The sequence below is a fragment of the Cinclus cinclus genome, chromosome 20, assembly GCF_963662255.1.
Source record: "Cinclus cinclus chromosome 20, bCinCin1.1, whole genome shotgun sequence".
NCBI lineage: Eukaryota > Metazoa > Chordata > Aves > Passeriformes > Cinclidae > Cinclus > Cinclus cinclus.
Genome location: NC_085065.1, coordinates 4,513,674 through 4,530,939, shown reverse-complemented (window position 1 = coordinate 4,530,939; position 17,266 = coordinate 4,513,674). Strand labels below are relative to the sequence as shown.

At 55.0% G+C, this 17,266-nt stretch overlaps 1 protein-coding gene across 1 annotated transcript in view; it reads right to left on the bottom strand.

Annotated features, from left to right (window-relative positions):
• Positions 1–17,266, bottom strand: part of SEPTIN9 (septin 9) — a 135,977-nt gene that overhangs the window by 16,054 nt on the left and 102,657 nt on the right. The window contains exon 4 of the mRNA XM_062505955.1: positions 459–647. Within this exon, the coding sequence (XP_062361939.1) occupies positions 459–647 (189 nt within the window). The remainder of the gene's footprint in view (positions 1–458; positions 648–17,266) is intronic.

Here is a 17,266-nt window from a genome sequence, read left to right as displayed (position 1 = left end):
TATGCAAACCCCTCCTGCTGGTCTTCATTTCCATCACTAAAGCACTGCTTCTGGCATTTCTTCCCTGGTACTTGTAGCAGGGCTGCCCAAATCCAAAAAAAAACCTCACAAACCAGAATTTTACCCGAATTGCTGGGAGTACCAGCAGGGATAAGGGCTCTGGAATACCAGCAGCAGTGCAGCCCCTTGAGCCCTTAAATGTGCCTCCTGCTCAAACCAGGGCAGGACTTCCAGGAGAGCTATGGATGGAGCTCATGCGAGCCCTGACACCCCTCAAGGTGCTTTCCTCTGGGATGTGCCTATGGATAATGCACCCCGAGATGCAGGAGGATGAGGAGGACTACGGACCACATCACACGGACGGCTTTTAACTCCAGCTGACCCTGAGGAGGCTCCAAAGTGAACAAACACTGTGGGACAATGACAGCACTCGGCTGAGCGCGGCGGGGACAACTCACCCACGACCATGATGTTGAACTCGAAGCCCTGTTTCATGGCTTTCCTCCTCAGCTGCTCCAGGATGGCATCGATGCCCACGTAGCCGAAGTCCGCAGCCTTGTCCGGCCGCGCCGGCGCCGCCTGCTTGGGGCCGGCATCCCGCGGAGCGTCCGTCATGCCGGGAGCGTGGCTGGACACGGCCTCTGCACCTGCAGGGACAAACACAGCCTGCTCAGGGTGCTGCTCCCGCCTGCTGCATCCAAAGCAGGAGTGAAGCACGTGCAGAGACTCACGGTACCAGCAGGATGGGAGGGAGGAGGAGTGCGGGATCTTCCTCCACAAGAATTACATTAAATTTGGGATTTTCTTTCTCTGTTTACTGGGTTCACTTGATCCCTGCACACTTCACCAAAACTGCTACAGCAAAGGGATGCTGCTGGGAGGGGTGTGAGCACACCAGGTCCCACAGCAGCTGATCTGCTGCCACAGAGCAGGACCCAGCACCCAGAAAGTCCTCAGCCCACGTCAGGGAGTGACCAAGGCTTTTAGCCCCACAGCCCCGTGCCCAGGCACTGCTGTGTAAGGCTGGCAGAGCTACACATCCCACTCCTCCACACCACTGCAATTACAGCACTGTGCACACTGCTGGTGTGAACAACTCAGCCACGTTCTGGGGAGAGCGGGATGGCTTTGCAGACACAGGAGTCCTTGGCATCCTCTGCCACGTGCCCTCCTCGAGCTCCAGCTGACGCAGATCAGAGGCTGCCGGCCCTGGCCTGTGGAAAACCCAACACATTTGCACCGAGACGGGTTGTGCCAGATAACACCCACGCAAGCACGGAGCTTCTGTGATCTCGCTCTCTTTCTGTCCATATCTGCTCAGAAACCCAAACTCTTCAGCTCCCGTCAGACATAGGGTGCCTGTCTCCCCTGCAAGATGCTCCAGCCTACCAAAGCTCTTCAGAAGCAGCAAATGTAAAACTACTGCCTCTCACCCAAGAGCTTTTTAAGAAAAAAACAGGGAATTATCTACTCCCCCAAGCACCAGGCAGGAGCATCAGCCGCCAGGAAGGACAAAGTGCCCCAAGTGCCCTGGGGTGATGTGGCCTTGTCCCCTGCCAGTCCCAGCTGCTCCACATCACCCACAGAGGATACAGCAAATATCCCGAAGGCAGAGAGTGCACAAGATCAGCCCAGCCCCCTGCAAGCTCCTGGAGGCATCAGCCCCATGAAGCACTCTCCTCTGATCCAGGCACAGAGAGGGAGGCATCAGGAAAACACACTTCTAAGAGCCCTCCCCACCCCAGGATGCTGCTGGTCTCTGCCTGGGTCCCTGCAGCCACCATCCTAAGTGAGCATTTTGCTGTTCCTCAGTGTTTTGCAATGATTATTTATTATTTTTTATAATTTATTATTATTAATAAAAACATTATTATTTGCAAAGTCATCACCCTTCCAGACAGCAACAAAGCTCTCAGCTCATTTCACCCCAGTTATTCCTGGCCTTTGATGTTGTGCTGCTTGCTTTTCTCTCCCTCTCTCTCTCTGTAGGAGTGTGGCTGGGCCAAAGGGGCTCCTACAAACACAAGCCCATCACCCCTTTTCTTCTGCCCATCTCAGACTGAACCCTGCTGGGCTCTGTGAGGTGGAACCACACTCTCCCTCCAAGCACAGCACACTTCCATGCATTTAATATAGGCCAAGTAGAAGGAAAAAAAAAAAAAAGAAAGAAAAAACAAACCTAGATCTAATCCCAAAGACTGCTGGGTCACTTTGAACACTTTTTCCAACCCTCAGTCCCAGGCTGTGCAGCTGAGCATTACTCACAGAACTGCCAGGGAGCAAACACTCTGTCCTTGAGTGTCCCACTCCTCATGGGAACCCTGCACAGCTGGAACTGCACTGACATGGGGAGCATCCTGTTCCTCCCAGGAACCCTGCACAGCTGGAACTGCACTGCCATGGGAGCATCCCACTCCTCCTGAGAACCCTGCACAGCTGGAACTGCACTGCCATGGGAGCATCCCACTCCTCCTGAGAACCCTGCACAGCTGGAACTGCACTGACATGGGAGCATCCTGTTCCTCCCAGGAACCCTGCACAGCTGGAACTGCACTGGCACACTGCTCCTCACAAAATCAAGAAGCCTGGCATGTCCAAAGCCCCCCCCATGAATCACAAATTAGCTTTGTTCCAAAATGGCAAGACCAAAAGTAGAAAAAAAAATCCCCTCATAAAATTAAAAATAACCCCAACAAAATGACAACTAAATCATGTGGAAAATATGCTGCCCCTGTTATGCAATGGGTTTAACTGTAGGCATCACTTGTGTGCACAGGACAGCCCCAAGGATGGGACAGCAAACTGCAACTTATCTACACAGGTAAGGTGTAGATAAATTAAGAAATTAAATAGAGCAGAAAGCCACCCTTTATCCACCTGATAAAGGCTAGGAGCACCTCCAGCACCTGAAGGAACAGTTGGCAGTGTGCAGAGGGGCTGACCTGGGCAGAAGAATATGCAGACAAACTGTGCCCAGCTCAGGAAGCAGACACTCCTCACCAAACTGCCCTCAGGGGGAGGACAAGGGCTCAGGGCTCACCAGGCTCCAACCACACCAAAGCTACAGGAACAGCAGCACCCTGTCAGGGCAGCCCATGTGCTTCAGCTGGTCTGTAGGGAACTCATGATTTAAAGCACCTGGGAAAAATACAATAAAATATTTTGTATATAAAATAAGTATATTGCAGCTAGGAGTGTCTGCAGGACAGCAGGGATGCAAAGACCCCAGTGCCTAAGCAGCACCAGCAAACTCCCAAGGGAAATGCCACAACTCTAACATGCAATTTTTTTTTTCTTCAGCTTCCCAGCATTGAGATGGTCTTTTCTTAGCCAAAACTCCAGTGGCAGACTCGGCCCCAAGGGGTTTGTGCCAGCACAAGGAAGGTGCAGCCAAAGCACAGGCACTTGGTGCCACACAGGCATGCTGGGCTGGGTGGCAGGGACCACTCCCAAGAGTCACTTGTCTAAAAAATAAAGATCTTAGAAATAAAATGGAGCAGAGCAGTGGATGCCTGGGATGCATCATGGACACATCCTGGATTTGTCTGATCTGCTGTGCTCTCTGAAGGGACCATGTCAAACCTGTGGTGCTGCCAGACCCAGAGTCACTGAGGTCACCCTCCTGGAGCACTGCAAGGAGGGATGGGTTAATAAACACTCCATTACTGTCTGAAATCCCTGACTGCTCCCAAGTCCCTGGCAAGAGCAGGACCAGACCTCACACGATTCCCCACTGTTACCTTAAACCAACTGCTGTCCCTCACAAGGTGCCATCGTGTCACTGATGGGGCAGAGAACTCAGAGCCTGCAGCTCTCTCCCACCAAAGAGTTCCTGGATAAACATCAAGCACATGGGAACAAGTGCTTGTGCCATATTTAGACCTTCCCTGCCAGGGAAACCCTGTCCACGTGGGCACAGGAGATGTAGAGCTGGTCAGGGCAGCGCTGAACCGAGCAGGGACAGAGCCAGAGCTCCGGCTCGGGCACGGCTGACTCAGGACAGCTGCTCCAAAGTTGATTTTGCCAAAGGCTCAGGGCTGTTGCTCTGTAATTGATGCGTGTCAGACACGAGCCAAAGCCAACATCTGCGAAGCAGCAGATGAAAGGCACCCCATGGGGAGGGAAGCCCCTGGGAGCCCCCCAGGGACCCTCCTGCTCCTTCAGCCAGCTGGACGCCGTGTGCTGTGGGATGGACTTGGCCAGGGCTAGGGTTAGGAGCCGCTGTGCTGGTGCCACGAGGCTGCCACAGCCCGGGACACTGCGGACAGGGCATGCAAGGACAGCCATAGGCTCCCCCAAAACTCTGAAGCCAGGGGTGGGTAATCCTCTCTGAGGATCTGGGACAGGGATCTGGGGCAGGAGACTGGGGCTTCACTGCAGGCACCCCCAAAGAGGCTGGACTGGGAATGTCTCACCCACCCCAGGTCCTGGCTAGACCCAGCAGCTCCATGCTCTGATGGTGATCTGGGAGAGCAGAGCTGGTCCTGGAGCAGGGCTGGTCACAGACCTGGTGCTCAGCAGCTGCACAGAGGAACCAGAGAGAGGCCAGGAGGCTGCACCTCTGCCATGGCTGCCTGTCAACAGATCCAAACCACTGCACACTCTATCAATGGCAAAATGGCAATGTTTGGGGAGTAAATCCAAGAAACACCCTTTGGATGCCAGGAACACCAAGCACTGGCCACCTTTTGACGATGCTGCAGCCAGTTCTGCAGAGCTGCAAGCACACAGAAGACCAGGACACTGTGGATAACCTACCTTCCCTCCACACAACAGACACTGGAAATACCATGGGCTCATGCAAACACAGAGAGCAGTGAACAGTGGTGTATCAGGGTGTGAAAGCACAGCCTAGGCAGCTGAGTGTCCACGGATGTTTTCACAGGAGAACTGTGAACCATCTAACCTTTGGACTTCTGGGAGCAGCTCTCTTGGAGAATTGTGCCAGTAGGGTGTCACAGAGACATGTGCAGCTCCAAGGAGAGAATCCACAGCTCCTGGCTAAGAACAGCTGGCTGTGGGGACTGTGGCCTCCAGGGCCTCTCCCCTTGGCACACTGAGCCGGTGACCACAGGCCATGGAAACAGATCCAACCTGTGGAGGAGGTGGCAGAGACACAGCTCTCCCTTCCCAGGAGACAGGAGGAGCCTCAGCAAAGCCAGGACTGGATGCAATCCCAGCATGGCCCAGGCACCGCTGATTTTTTCAGCTGCCACGGGATGCCCTGGTGCTGACTGAGGCAGGTCCCTGCTCAAGTGTGGGTGCCAGGGAATGTGAGGCACAGCTCACTCCAAAGCTGAGGTGGCTCAGCCTGCACACAGAACCAGTGCCACAGACCCTGCAGCACCAAACTGTAACTAAGGGATGTTCCTATCATTCAGCTACAATCACCAGCACCTGGCTGGCACTGCCAGGCCCGAGCTGGAGTCTGTCCCTTGCATCCCTGAGCATCGGGCTACAGTTTCAGGCTGGCCACCAGCCCAGGCCCTCCTACCAACCAGTTATGCTTCCTTTTCGGCTTGCATTTCCACCTGGGTGCCAACAAACACCACCCAGAAACAGCAGAATGTGCTTAACTCCACTTCATTAGACCAAATCCACCCAACCGCTGTCAGAGAGGTGGCTAGGTGCCTCCTGAGCACACAAGATGCTCCAGGCTTGAAGCCTTTTACTCACATGGGGAATAAACCTGCTTTCAGAGTTTAAAAAAAGGAGGCAGCGATTCCTGCTGTGGTGTGAGCGCTTCCACAGGCGACCAGTCCGGGCCACAGCCCTGAGTCACAAGCCATGGGCACACATCACACGCAGACAGAGCTGTGTCTGCCAGCCATGTGCTCGCTCACTTCCGTCCTGTCCTCACTCACTGTGTGCTTCCCCTCCTGCTCCGGAAGCCCAGCAGTCCCTGCCTCTGCAGCTCAGAGCTCCTGCCTCTTTTATTTACAAGAGGTGGATGTTTCAGGGCAGCCCATCACTGCTTCCCTTCCCATCTTAAATCCTCCAGCTGCTGCAGGCTCTGGTCACCAGCATTTCTGGGCTGGGATGCAGAAGCCCATGCCAGGGGTCAAACCGTGGTGCCAGCTCCACAACCTCAAACTGTTGTCTGTGGCTCCCGGGGCATGAGACTGACCACCAGGCTGAGCACCACCCTGCCCTTGCCTACAGGACACGTGTAGCCCTGGCAGCACAATCCATAGTCTGACATTCTCATTCCTCCGACCACGTGAGACAGTAGCTCTAAACCACTTGCAAAAACCTGCAGAGAGTTGTTAGGCTGTTTTCCTCCATGTTTCAAAAGAAAGAGAGATCATGAACAACCCCAAGTCTCAGCTTGGGCATGCAGAGATCTCCGGCCATGCGGCCCCACTGATCACCCTCTGTAAGGAGCTTCTTCCCCTAGAGCTGGAGCAAGGCTGACCCCAGAGCAGCCCTCCCTCACTGGGAACACCCCATTCAGAAGAACCTTCTTGCACACAGATCTCAGCAGAAGCTGCTCCATCAGCAGGCCCCATGTAGCCCACACCAGTGGCCAGCACAGCCCTTGCTCCCTGCAGACAGGCTCCAGGTGCCTGTGCCCAGGAGGGTCCAAGGACACCCACAACACTGATTCCATGGGGGTTCTGAGGATGGGATCCACTCCCACCCCTGTCCACCCAGCCTAGACAATGGTACTCAGCACAGGAGGGACATGGGGACCCTCCCCAGCCCCCAGCCAAGGGAAAGCACGCTTCATTCCTGTCACCACTGCTCTGCAGAACTCAGTGCTGTGAAAACAAAGAGCCAGGCAGCGCTCCCCAAACTCAGCTTGTCCAGACAACACTGCAGAAGGAATGAGTCGGGCCAAGCCCAGGAATGGGCACCGGGCACGGCTGAGTGTGCCCACCCAGCCAAGCTGCACTCCGGGACTGGTGCCCCCATCCCACGAGGCACTGACCGCAGCTTCGGCAAAAAAGGAGCAAGTCAGAGGGGGATTCGCATCCTCGGGGTTGCAGTTCAGCTTCTTTTTCTTCTCCCCCCCCCCACCCCCTATTTTTTTCTCCCCTTTTAACATTTTTTTCTCTTGGTTTTGTTCTTTGAAGAGTAGCGTGGTATGGATTTTTATTCAATTTCTTTTGTTTGTTTCTGTTGTTTTCTTTCTTTACCAAAGGCAGCTGCGCCCCAGACGCTCCACGAGCCCTTTAGCGGGGAGCAGCAGCCGGAGGAGGGCAGGGAACAGGGCAGGGAACAGGGAAGAGGACAGGGCAGGGGACAGGGCAGGGGACAGGGAAGGGGACAGGGCAGGGACAGGCGATGCCCACGGGGGCCGGGGGTGCCCCCCAGGGCAGGGTTGATCGATTGCTCTCCGCTGGTGCCGGACAATGCCGGCAGCCGAACAGCGACCACCAAGGGGCCGAGCCCCCCGCAGCACCCCGTGCCCCTGCCCGGGCCGTGCCCCTGCCCTGCCCCGGCACCCACCCCCCTCCCGCTCTCTCAGCCCCTTCTCCAGGATAATTCACCCCCAAAAAAGCGCTTCCCCACCACCGCAATCCCCCTCCGCTGCCCCGCGGAGCCCCCGCCCCCGGGCACCGCAGACTCACCCGCGGCGGCGGCTCCGGCAGCCGGTGGCTCCCGCCTCCGCCCGCGCTGTCCTCCGCCTCCTCCCCCATCGCCCTTCCTCCTCCTCCTCCCCCATCACCCTGCCTCCTCCCCCTCCAGCCCGACCCGGGGGGGATGGAGTCTCTTCCCGGGAAGTTTGCTTCGCCCCCGGGCGGTTTCCATCCCCCCCCCGGCCCATGGGGGGGCCCGCAAAGGGTGAGAGGAGGAAGAGTTTGGGGCACGTCCCGCCAGGGCTCCAGGCAGGAGGTGCGGGGAAACTTCCACGGGAAAGACAGGCTAGGACAAATGGGGCAGCCCCATTCAAAGAGGAGTCCAGTGCTCCGGGGACGAGTCCCTGTCCCCGAGCCCAGGAAAGCCTTTTGCTTCTCAGCATCCCGAAATTCTCCAGCAGAGCCCTAGAGCAGTCGCGGGTGGGTGTGAGCGCTGGGAGCGTGGGCTCACTTTGCTCTGCAGCTGGCTGAAGACGTCTGGACTGCATCTCACATCTGCCAGGACAGGATATCAACCTACCCCCACGGGCATGGCTGCTCTCTAAAATGATGTCAGTGAAGCTGAAGGAAGATACTGGCTGCCTCCACAACTCCTTCCTGCCTTATACCTTGATCCCAGAATGTCCCTAACCCTCTTCTACCAGCGGAGGGAAGGGCCAGCTGCCACGTGGAAGGGGCCAGGGATGCTGGGCTGCAACACCTGGCCCTGCTCCCTCCCCCCTGACGTGGGGTGAAGTCCCCACTGTGATGTCCAGCAGTGGTGGTGGGACTCTCTCCTGTCACAGCCAACTTCCCTCTTTGGGCTCCTGGATCTGGATCTGACAAGTTACTTTGACCTACCCTATGACCTCAGGACTTCTTCCCTGCAATTCTCAGATCTGCATTCCCAGAGAAAGGCCCGCAGGTGATGAAAGGGTTAAGACAGATGTGCACATCTGCAATCTTCAACACCCAGAGGACTCCCTTTCCCACGAACAGCCCCTGCACAGCCTGCAAGCCCAGGGCTAGTACTTGTACTCCCTTTTGGTCCTGTTACCAGCATCCCCAGCCTCTGCCACACTCCTGCACTCGCTGCCAGCCCTGATACCTGGGCCAGTGGCACCACAGCCACCCCTGCTCTGTCTCCTGCCTGTGGCTCTAGCATGGTTGTCACCTTCCCTCTCTGCCTCCGGACCACCAGCAGCAGCAGATCTTCCTCCAGCCAGCACAGTTACCACCCACCAGGCTGGCAGCAGCTTTTCTCCCACCACGCTGGGCTGGCAGCACTCCTGCGATGCCCAGCAAGGCTGGCATAGGCTGCTCTGCAAAAAATGGGTGCTGAGGGGAGGGGGGTGGGGGACAAGACTTGCATCCCCCCACTTCAGCAAGTACCACAAATACCAGTTTCTGAGAAACCTCCACCCAGCACCCAGGCAGGAAATTCAGCCTCGATCTGCTTATGCTGCAGCTGCGTGCAGATTTCTGCCAGATTACACCACTTTTCACAACTTATTAAAGCTTTAACCCCTATCAGTGGGCATTAGTGTTTTAATCTCTCTAATCTCCAGGAAAATCCAATGCTAGATGCCAAGTTAGGCTTGCCTGAGCAGCTGGGTCTGTTTGCAAGTCACTCCAGCCTTGTTTTAACTGGAGAAAGGCAGGAAAAGGCTGTGCCAGGCTCACTTAGGTGCTGTGCTTGCACCAAGAGTAAAGGGAGGATCTCAGATGCGATGGCTTCCTATCCTTGCCATAAAGTTGACCACATCTGTGGCTGTGCAGGAGTTAAGCATGAGCACAGAGTTCATGTGCCCACACTGAGACCAGCAGAGAGGTGAATACGACGTGCTCAGCCACGTGAACTAACTCCTCTCTCCTCCAAGTTAATTTTTTCAGATTGAAATCATGGGCATACTTTAGTCTTGCCTGCGAGGGAATAAAAATAACCACAGAAAAGTTCTCCCCATGGCCACTGAAGCTCTGCAAAGACATTTCACAGAAACACAGACTGGTTTGGTTGAAAGGGACCTTAAAGGCCATCTAATTCCAACGATGGGCAGGGATACCTTCCCCTAGACCAGGTCCAACCTGGCCTAGGACACTTCAGGGATGTAGCAACCAGCTTCTCTGGATACCCCCTGCCAGGACCACATCGCCCTGGGGCTAAAAAATAGGGCACATGGGAACTGTGTACAAGTTGTTTCCCAAATTAATTAATTGACAATATTTTGTTTCAACTCGTATCTCCTCCTTCCCTTGAATAACATGTGATGAGGTGAGCAGAAGGACAACAAAGTGTCATCCTTGGCCTCACAGCAAGTGCAGCAGGGCTTTGGGAGCACTGCTGGTCCCCAGGATGGCTCTTGGTGACTTTGGGGTGTCTGTACACAGAGGCACTCACAGAGTGACAAACAGCCCAGACAGCCTCTGGGATTTGTTCCTACAGGAGCATCTCCGTTCCTGCGAGGAGAACAGGGCCCTGCCTGGACTTCTCCCAGGGATCACTTCTGGCTCTGAGCACAGGCAGGACCCACAGGCAGAGGAAGGAAGCAGCTTCACCCCTCCAGTGCAGATGACTGGAGAGGGATTACGTGACTCGCCTAGGGTCACACAGAAATCTTACAGCAGAGCCAAGAATTGGATCCAAATCCCCTAATTAAGGGTTTTAAAATCACAAACTCATTGTTCTTCTCTTAGAAAAACCTAATAAGCAGGGTTAGGAGCAATTCTTACACGGCCTATTGCCGTTTTAAGTTGTATCAAGGGATTTAAACTAACTACAGATCCAGCTTTTAGTCTTGCAAGTAATCTGAAATATTAAGGAAGATTCCTGCCTGGCTTATACAATCCAATCAGTTCTGCTTTATGGGACATCCCTGCAAGTGAAAACAGGTCCCCATGTCACAGCCACACCGTGCAGGGCTGGTAAGGCCCACTGGAGAACGTGGTCCAGCACTGATGCTCAGGGATACACCAACGAGGGTTTCAACAGCCCCTGAGTTTTGGGGACAATCCCAACCACAGTCCTTTGCAGCAGAAAACTGCCCAGCACTGGGGCTGTCCCTCAGCAGCACTGCAGCCCTCCCCTGAGCCAGGCAATACTCTGCCCTTGGCCAGCTCCAACCATAATTCCCCAACTTTGAGGAATAACCAAGATCTGGAAATGAAGGCAGCCTCACCAGCACTACCCAGCCTATGGGCAGACCTGCCAACAAACTCGGTCCATCCCAAGCTGCACAGCTCTGAAGAAAACATCAAATCCCTTGGGCACAGGCAGCACGAGCAGTACGTGTCCTCTCTCAGGAACGCTGAAGGGACATTTCCAATATTACTGCACCTCAGCAATCCCCAGTTTAAAGTGCACCATTAGGGCTTAGGAAATAATTTTCATTCTTTCAACATTGCTGCAATGCTGACTACCTGCCAGTCCCCAGTGACTCTGACAGACAGATGCAAATTCTGCCAGCTATATTTATAATCTCAGATCAATAGCAGAATGAAAAGCACATCCAGAGACCTTGGTAGAGCACCAGCAAACTCTGGAAAGTAGCATGACCGACAAAAGGACACAAGCTTCCAGATCACAAGACCAAAATTTATTTCTTTTTAGCACTTAAAGAGGCACTAACACCTCAAACAGGAACAGAAAGGATCCCTCAATGCCAGGAATAGCTAAAAACAACTCCAAAGCTTTTCTAAGAGTCTGAGTGCAGGTCTTGCAAGTGTTACCACCCAGGGAGGGCTCTGGCAGGCAGCCACCATGGTCCCTTCAGCATGTGCAGGGGAACTCTGCAGAGCATCTCTGAGACCCACATTTCCTCCCCTCTGGCTGTAGTGAATTCCCAAGTCCATAGACAATGATTTTTTTTTTCTTTTAAGCTCCCTGGTCTGTGGCAGTGACCAGCTCCTCTGAGCAGCCCATGTCAGACACACCTCTGCAGGTATCCCACCAGTTCCTTCATGAACTCAGCTCTTTGGTGGCTTAAATCTCCCTGGAGAGAGAGGGCAGTGGAGCAGCAATAACATGGGGCGCAGGCACTGCCAGGAGCATCCCAGAGCCCTCCAGACCTCAGGGACATCCTGAGGCAGCACAGGGAGCAACCAGCCCTCCGTGTCTTGCCCAGGAGCAGGATCCAGACCCTCCAGCATCACTGCACCGTGGCTGTGCTGCTGAACCCACACTACACCCAGGACTGTCCCAGCTTCCACCACACCAAAACCCAGAGTCTCCTCCAGCTGGACATCTCCAGGCCGCTCCCACTCTCCAGGAAGGAAGGAAGGAAGGAAGGAATTATTTCACACGCTGTCACCAGCCATCACGCGCAGCTGGCACCGTGTCCTTGGTGTGAGTCACCCTGTCCCTGGGGAGGCCGTGCCTCGGGTCCTGGTGTCACATCCCAGCAGTGTTCCTGCAGCAGCCTCCCTTCCTCTGGCACATTCCCCCTGCAGAGGCTCTGCAGCGCCTGCTCCCTGGAGAGGGGCAGGCAGGAGGCTCCTCACCCTGCTTGAGCAATCCACCATACTCCACAGGGGAATAGGCTTTGCTAGGAAGGCGCTCTGCGGTCACAAAGACTTGGAAAAAGCAAGAAAGAACCCCATTCCTCCCAAATTTCTCTTCCCTCACAGAGGGCACTGGTTTGGGCATGGCTGTGCTGGCTTGGACAGACACGAAGCACATTCAGCATCTCCCAGGCACTGCCACGGCCTCAGCTCTGAGCACAGGTATTTACCCAGCAGGGACAGGTCTGCCTTGGCACCAAAACGCTGCTGCTCAGATCCTGGGGCCAGCTCTGCAGATGGCACAGCCCAGCCATGCCCAAGGAAGCACACCTGGCTCTTTGGCTGCTTAAGAGCAATCATCACCCCTTCTCTTCAAGGGCATGACCTGCTCCCCCAGACACCCCCACAGATTATCACAAAGGACAAATTACCCCCAAAAGGGGTAAAACAGAACTCTGCACCTCACCCCACCAGAATGCCTGAGCCCCACTCCACCAAACCCTTGTAAACCCTGTGGAGAGGGGAGAGCAGACAGAGCCTACAGAGCTCACACACCAAGGAGCACCTCAGAGAGCCCCAGCATCCCCCACCACCACCTCTGCCCCTCTCACCACCAGCAGCATGGTCAAAGCAGACCCAGCAGCAGGGGCTGATTTTGGTGAAAATAAATCACCTTTGCAAGGGAAAACAGCAGACAGTGAAAAATTGGACCACCTGAGTCACCCCAAACTTGTTCAAGTGGTTTAAAACATTTCACCCCAAAATGGCATCTCCTCTTTAGATGGGGAGGTGCCCAGGCAGTGACATCCCTGGGAGTCACAGCAACCCCCTGATACAAACCAAGCTGGAAAGAAGTTGCTGGGGTGTCCTAACAGTCCTTGCAGGCCACGTGCAGGGAAACACGTCCCTGCAAGCTGCACATAATGGGCCCTTCTCCATCCTTTGTTTGCTGCCCCTTTCAAACCTATAAACGCCGTTTGGAGGTACAGAATTTAGAGCATCCTAACCCTGGAAAGAAGGAAAACTCCATTCAAGCTGTCTCTTGCAGCTTAATTAATAACAACCCATCCCCAGCAAGCTGCTGCAGCACCAGCTGTCTCCTTGGATGGAGGTGCCTTGCTCCAAATAATAGTGCTTTGTATTTTGATGGGAAAAGGTCAGGAGGCTGGGGGGAGGAGGAGCACGGGTGGAAGTGCGTGGCTTCCCTGCAGTTCCCGACGCCACGAGCGAGTCCTGCTCAGTGCCCATCTGCCACTGGGTCAGGTCTGGGAGATGGTGGCATCCCTCCATCAGCAATGGGGCAAGCACAGCCTGAATCTCAGCAGAGAGAGGGACACGGGGAGAATTCAGGCCTGGGCTGAATTCAGTGGGCTGCACTCCCCCCACTGCTGGGAGGCTGGGGAGCTCCTGATGCCACTTTGACAGGGTCCAGGACCCCCTCCTGGGAAATCCCTGCTCTGCTCTTATCAGGAGACTCCCTGATAAGAGCACAGGATCAGCCTGCAAGGAGACAGCACTGTGTGCCCCTGGCAGCTTTTCCAGGCCGCCAGAAAGGGATGTTTCCTGCTACCATTTGGCTTTTGCATAAACAAGGCAAGCCAGGCTCAGGGGAGCAGCAGATGGATCCAAGGTGATGCAACAATGTGGAACAGGGAGGGAACAAAGCAAAATGGAGCCAAGCCCAGGGTGCGAGGAGCCCACGGCCCCCAGACTTCAGGGCACGGCTGTGAAATCACATCCAATTCTGCCTGGCCACAGAGCCCAGCACCAAGTACCAAACCAAGACACCTCCCACAGCCAAGGGCTCCTGGGATACCCCTGCATGCTCTCTGCCTGCCATCACCCTGCTCCTGGCCGGTTATCCAGCCCTCCAGCTCTCCTGGAGAAGTGATGCTCCTGCCCCAGCCCAGTGCCACACCAGGCTGGGTGGGCACTGGTGCCCAGGGGGCATCACTGACACGGTCAGTGCCCTCCAAGGAGCACACAGGCAGCTCTTGTGCTCTGCCAGCTGGCCTGGCCTCTGCTCTCATTGTCCCTTCTGCCCCCTTCCTCTCTCACCCGTGTCCCTCTGTGCCATCCAGGCAGCCTGGGGCTGCCCCAGCACGGAGAGACACCTCTGGTCCCAGTGCAGGACTGGGGTGCAAAGTCCCATCCATTTATCTTGGGGAATAAAGAGAGACTAAAAATGGCAAAGAAAGGCAGCAGGAAGCAGCGTTAGGGCAGGTCTCTGTCCCACAGACACGTCCCCTAGCCAGGCACCAAGGCTTTGCACTTCATCTCCCAGCTGGGCAGGGGGAGGACACAGCCCACAGTGCCCCTACAGTGCTTCCACCCCAGGAAAACTCCCTGTTGCTTAGCAAAGGGCCATTCATCACCAGGACTGTGTGGGATGACAAAGGGTTAACCCACTGCAGCTGGGCCACAAATACCATCCAGGACAAAGAGAGATTTCATGTCACCCTCGCTGCATCCGCCCAGCACGAAGAAAGAGGGGCCTTAATCCGATTCCCAAAGAAAATGTGGCTTTTACAGCCCCGCCTGACCAGGGCCCTCCAGCAAGTTTTGCGTCTACAGCAAGAGTTAACCGAGCCTGAGTTTGAGAAAGGGCCAGAAAATCGGAAGGGAAATCACTTTTCCACAAGTTAGTGAGAAGGGAGAGCTGGGTGGAGGCAGCTGGACACAGGCAGAATCCCTGCAGCAGGACCACAGGGCCATGGATGTCTCAGCCTGGAAAATGCGATGGCCCCTAAGCATCCCCGCATCCCTAAAGCAGCCAGCCCTGGGCCGTGATTTCCAGGGGATTAATCAAGGGCTGAAGAAAGCACCACCTGCTGATTCCCACCAGCTGCACCCCTTTCTGGAGATCACAGTGAGGGACCTGTGAGCACCCCAGCATTGCCTGGTATTTTGGGGATGATAAGTACGAGCCAGCAGAGATTTTCAGAGCGTTAATGGCAGAGCTCTGCCCCGTCCCCACGAGGACAGGGACTCCAGGGAACAAAGCCAGGGACGCTGCTGGGAGGCAGACAGTGCTCACACCCACGAGATGTGGATGAACTGTCTCTGCCTTCGCCTTCCAGCTGCCAGGCGGGCACTTGTCCCACAGTGCCACGTCCCTGCACGAGTCACAGCTGCGTCCCTGTGCCAAGCGGGGCTTGCCAGCCTGGCCCCTCTACCCTGCTACCTTGAAGTGCCACATCCCACTCCTCTCCTGATTTTTGGACAGACACTTCCAGGATACCACTGAGCTGTATTTGCAAGATTAACTCTTTCACTCCCATTTTGGTGATTATTTTTTGACAGATTAGGTCGGTTTATTGCACTCTACTCCACAAAGCCTGGCAAATTTGGGGGATAAATGAAATAAAGAACAGCTGACTTCAGCCATAAGACCACAGCACCCAGCAGGCTCAATCCCAGGAGAGCCAGCCTTCCATTTCCCCTGAACTGGAGCAAAGCTGAGACATGTTACCCAAGAAGCAGCAGCTCCAGCCCGCTTTTCACCCAGCCCCAGCACAGCTCTGACAGGGCTGCATGCAGCATCGGGGCCACACGGAAATCACAGCATTTAAAACCACAGGCTATAAAAATTCCACCGTGCTCAGAGAAGGGAAGTCTGGATTCCCCATGGAGAGGCGTCCAGGAACGGCTGCTGCCGGGTTATTGGCCACCAAGCCATTAGAGCCTGCCACATGTGCATACCTCGAGTCATGGCCAGCACATCCCGGTGAGAGGGTACGTGCTCAAGGGCTCTGGGGTCAAATGCATTCAAACCCCACCATGGAGCTACCCACAAGCCCCACAGCCACACAGGGATTTTGATCTCAACGTGGGAAATCATGCATGGCAACTACAACAGAGGTCACAGCTCCCAGGGCTAGTGCCATCCTCTGCGTGTTCCAAACTTACTTCATCTGTCGTGACATGTCCTAACCTGCACTCAGGATGCCCTTACAACAGGGCACACGCCCTGGACAGCTGTACTCCTCCTTGATGCTGTATGCTACAATCCGGAATCCCAGCTGGACAAGGCAGCAGCACTTAGGAATTCACAGATAATCACAATTCTTGCTTTGTTGCATTTTTACTTTGTTTCAAAACCAAAGCTCAGTCCAGTGTTGCTTGTACACACAAATGCCCCATTGCCTGGCTCACGTATCTCCCAGTGGAATTTAGTCCACCAACCAACAGTCATTAATTAGCACCAGGAAACCCAGGACTCTCAGCCACCACATGTCCAACAGCAGCACAAAATCCCCTCCCACCCCAGAGCTGCATCACCAGCCTGCTCCCTCCCACCACCCCCACCCCGCACCCACCATCCACAGCAGCAGGAATTCAATAAAATTAAGCAACTTTAACCCAAAACTTGCCTGGCACTACGGGAGGCTGTTCTTGTACTCCTCTGCTCCGTGTGTTCTTGTAAACTGACCCTGGGAAGCAGCAGCAGCAAGCCCAGTGTGCCGTGCAGGGCACGCAGCTGCTCAGCTCGTGGATGGCTGGATACCCGTGGTTCCAAAGCAGAGTTTCGGGGAGAGATGGACTGACCTGCTACTTACAGAAGGGCGGACACAAGACCACTGAAGTTGCCAAGAAACCCGATATGAACAGCTCGGTGTGTGCTGGAAGTCACAGCACAGGGCAGCAGTACTGGCCCCATCGGATCCCAGCTGCTCCCCTGGCCCAGATCTGCTCTGGCAGAGCCCAGATAGTCTCAGCCCTGAATACGTCAGCCCAGATCCATCCCGGATGCTCCTTCCCTAAATGAAGTGTGGTCACACTGGGATGGATATAAAAAGCCTAGCCTAAAATCCTCTGGCGTGAAGCCTTTCCTGCAGCCCCCGCTGCTTCCAAGGGCTGTTTGACAGGGAGACATTGGGATACAGAAGGAAAGAGCCATTCCTGGGGGTTCACACTGACACAGCCCGGGCTGTCATACCCAGCACCTCCAGCCTCTGCCAGACTAAGGCGAGAGGGAAAACCCCTGTGCTTGGCAAGTGCAGGGGGTCCCACCGTGTTACCTAAACATCTGTGTCACAGTCACTGGGCAAACAGCTGCCAGAAATGGCGAGACAAGGATGCAGAGGGGCCATTCAAATTATAAAAGAAAAAAAAAAAGAAGAAAAAAGTGAGGCTGGAAGCTGGGCCGGTTTGCAGAGCTCCAGGGCTGTGACACAGCACAGAACAAACTGGGGACACAGTGGGAC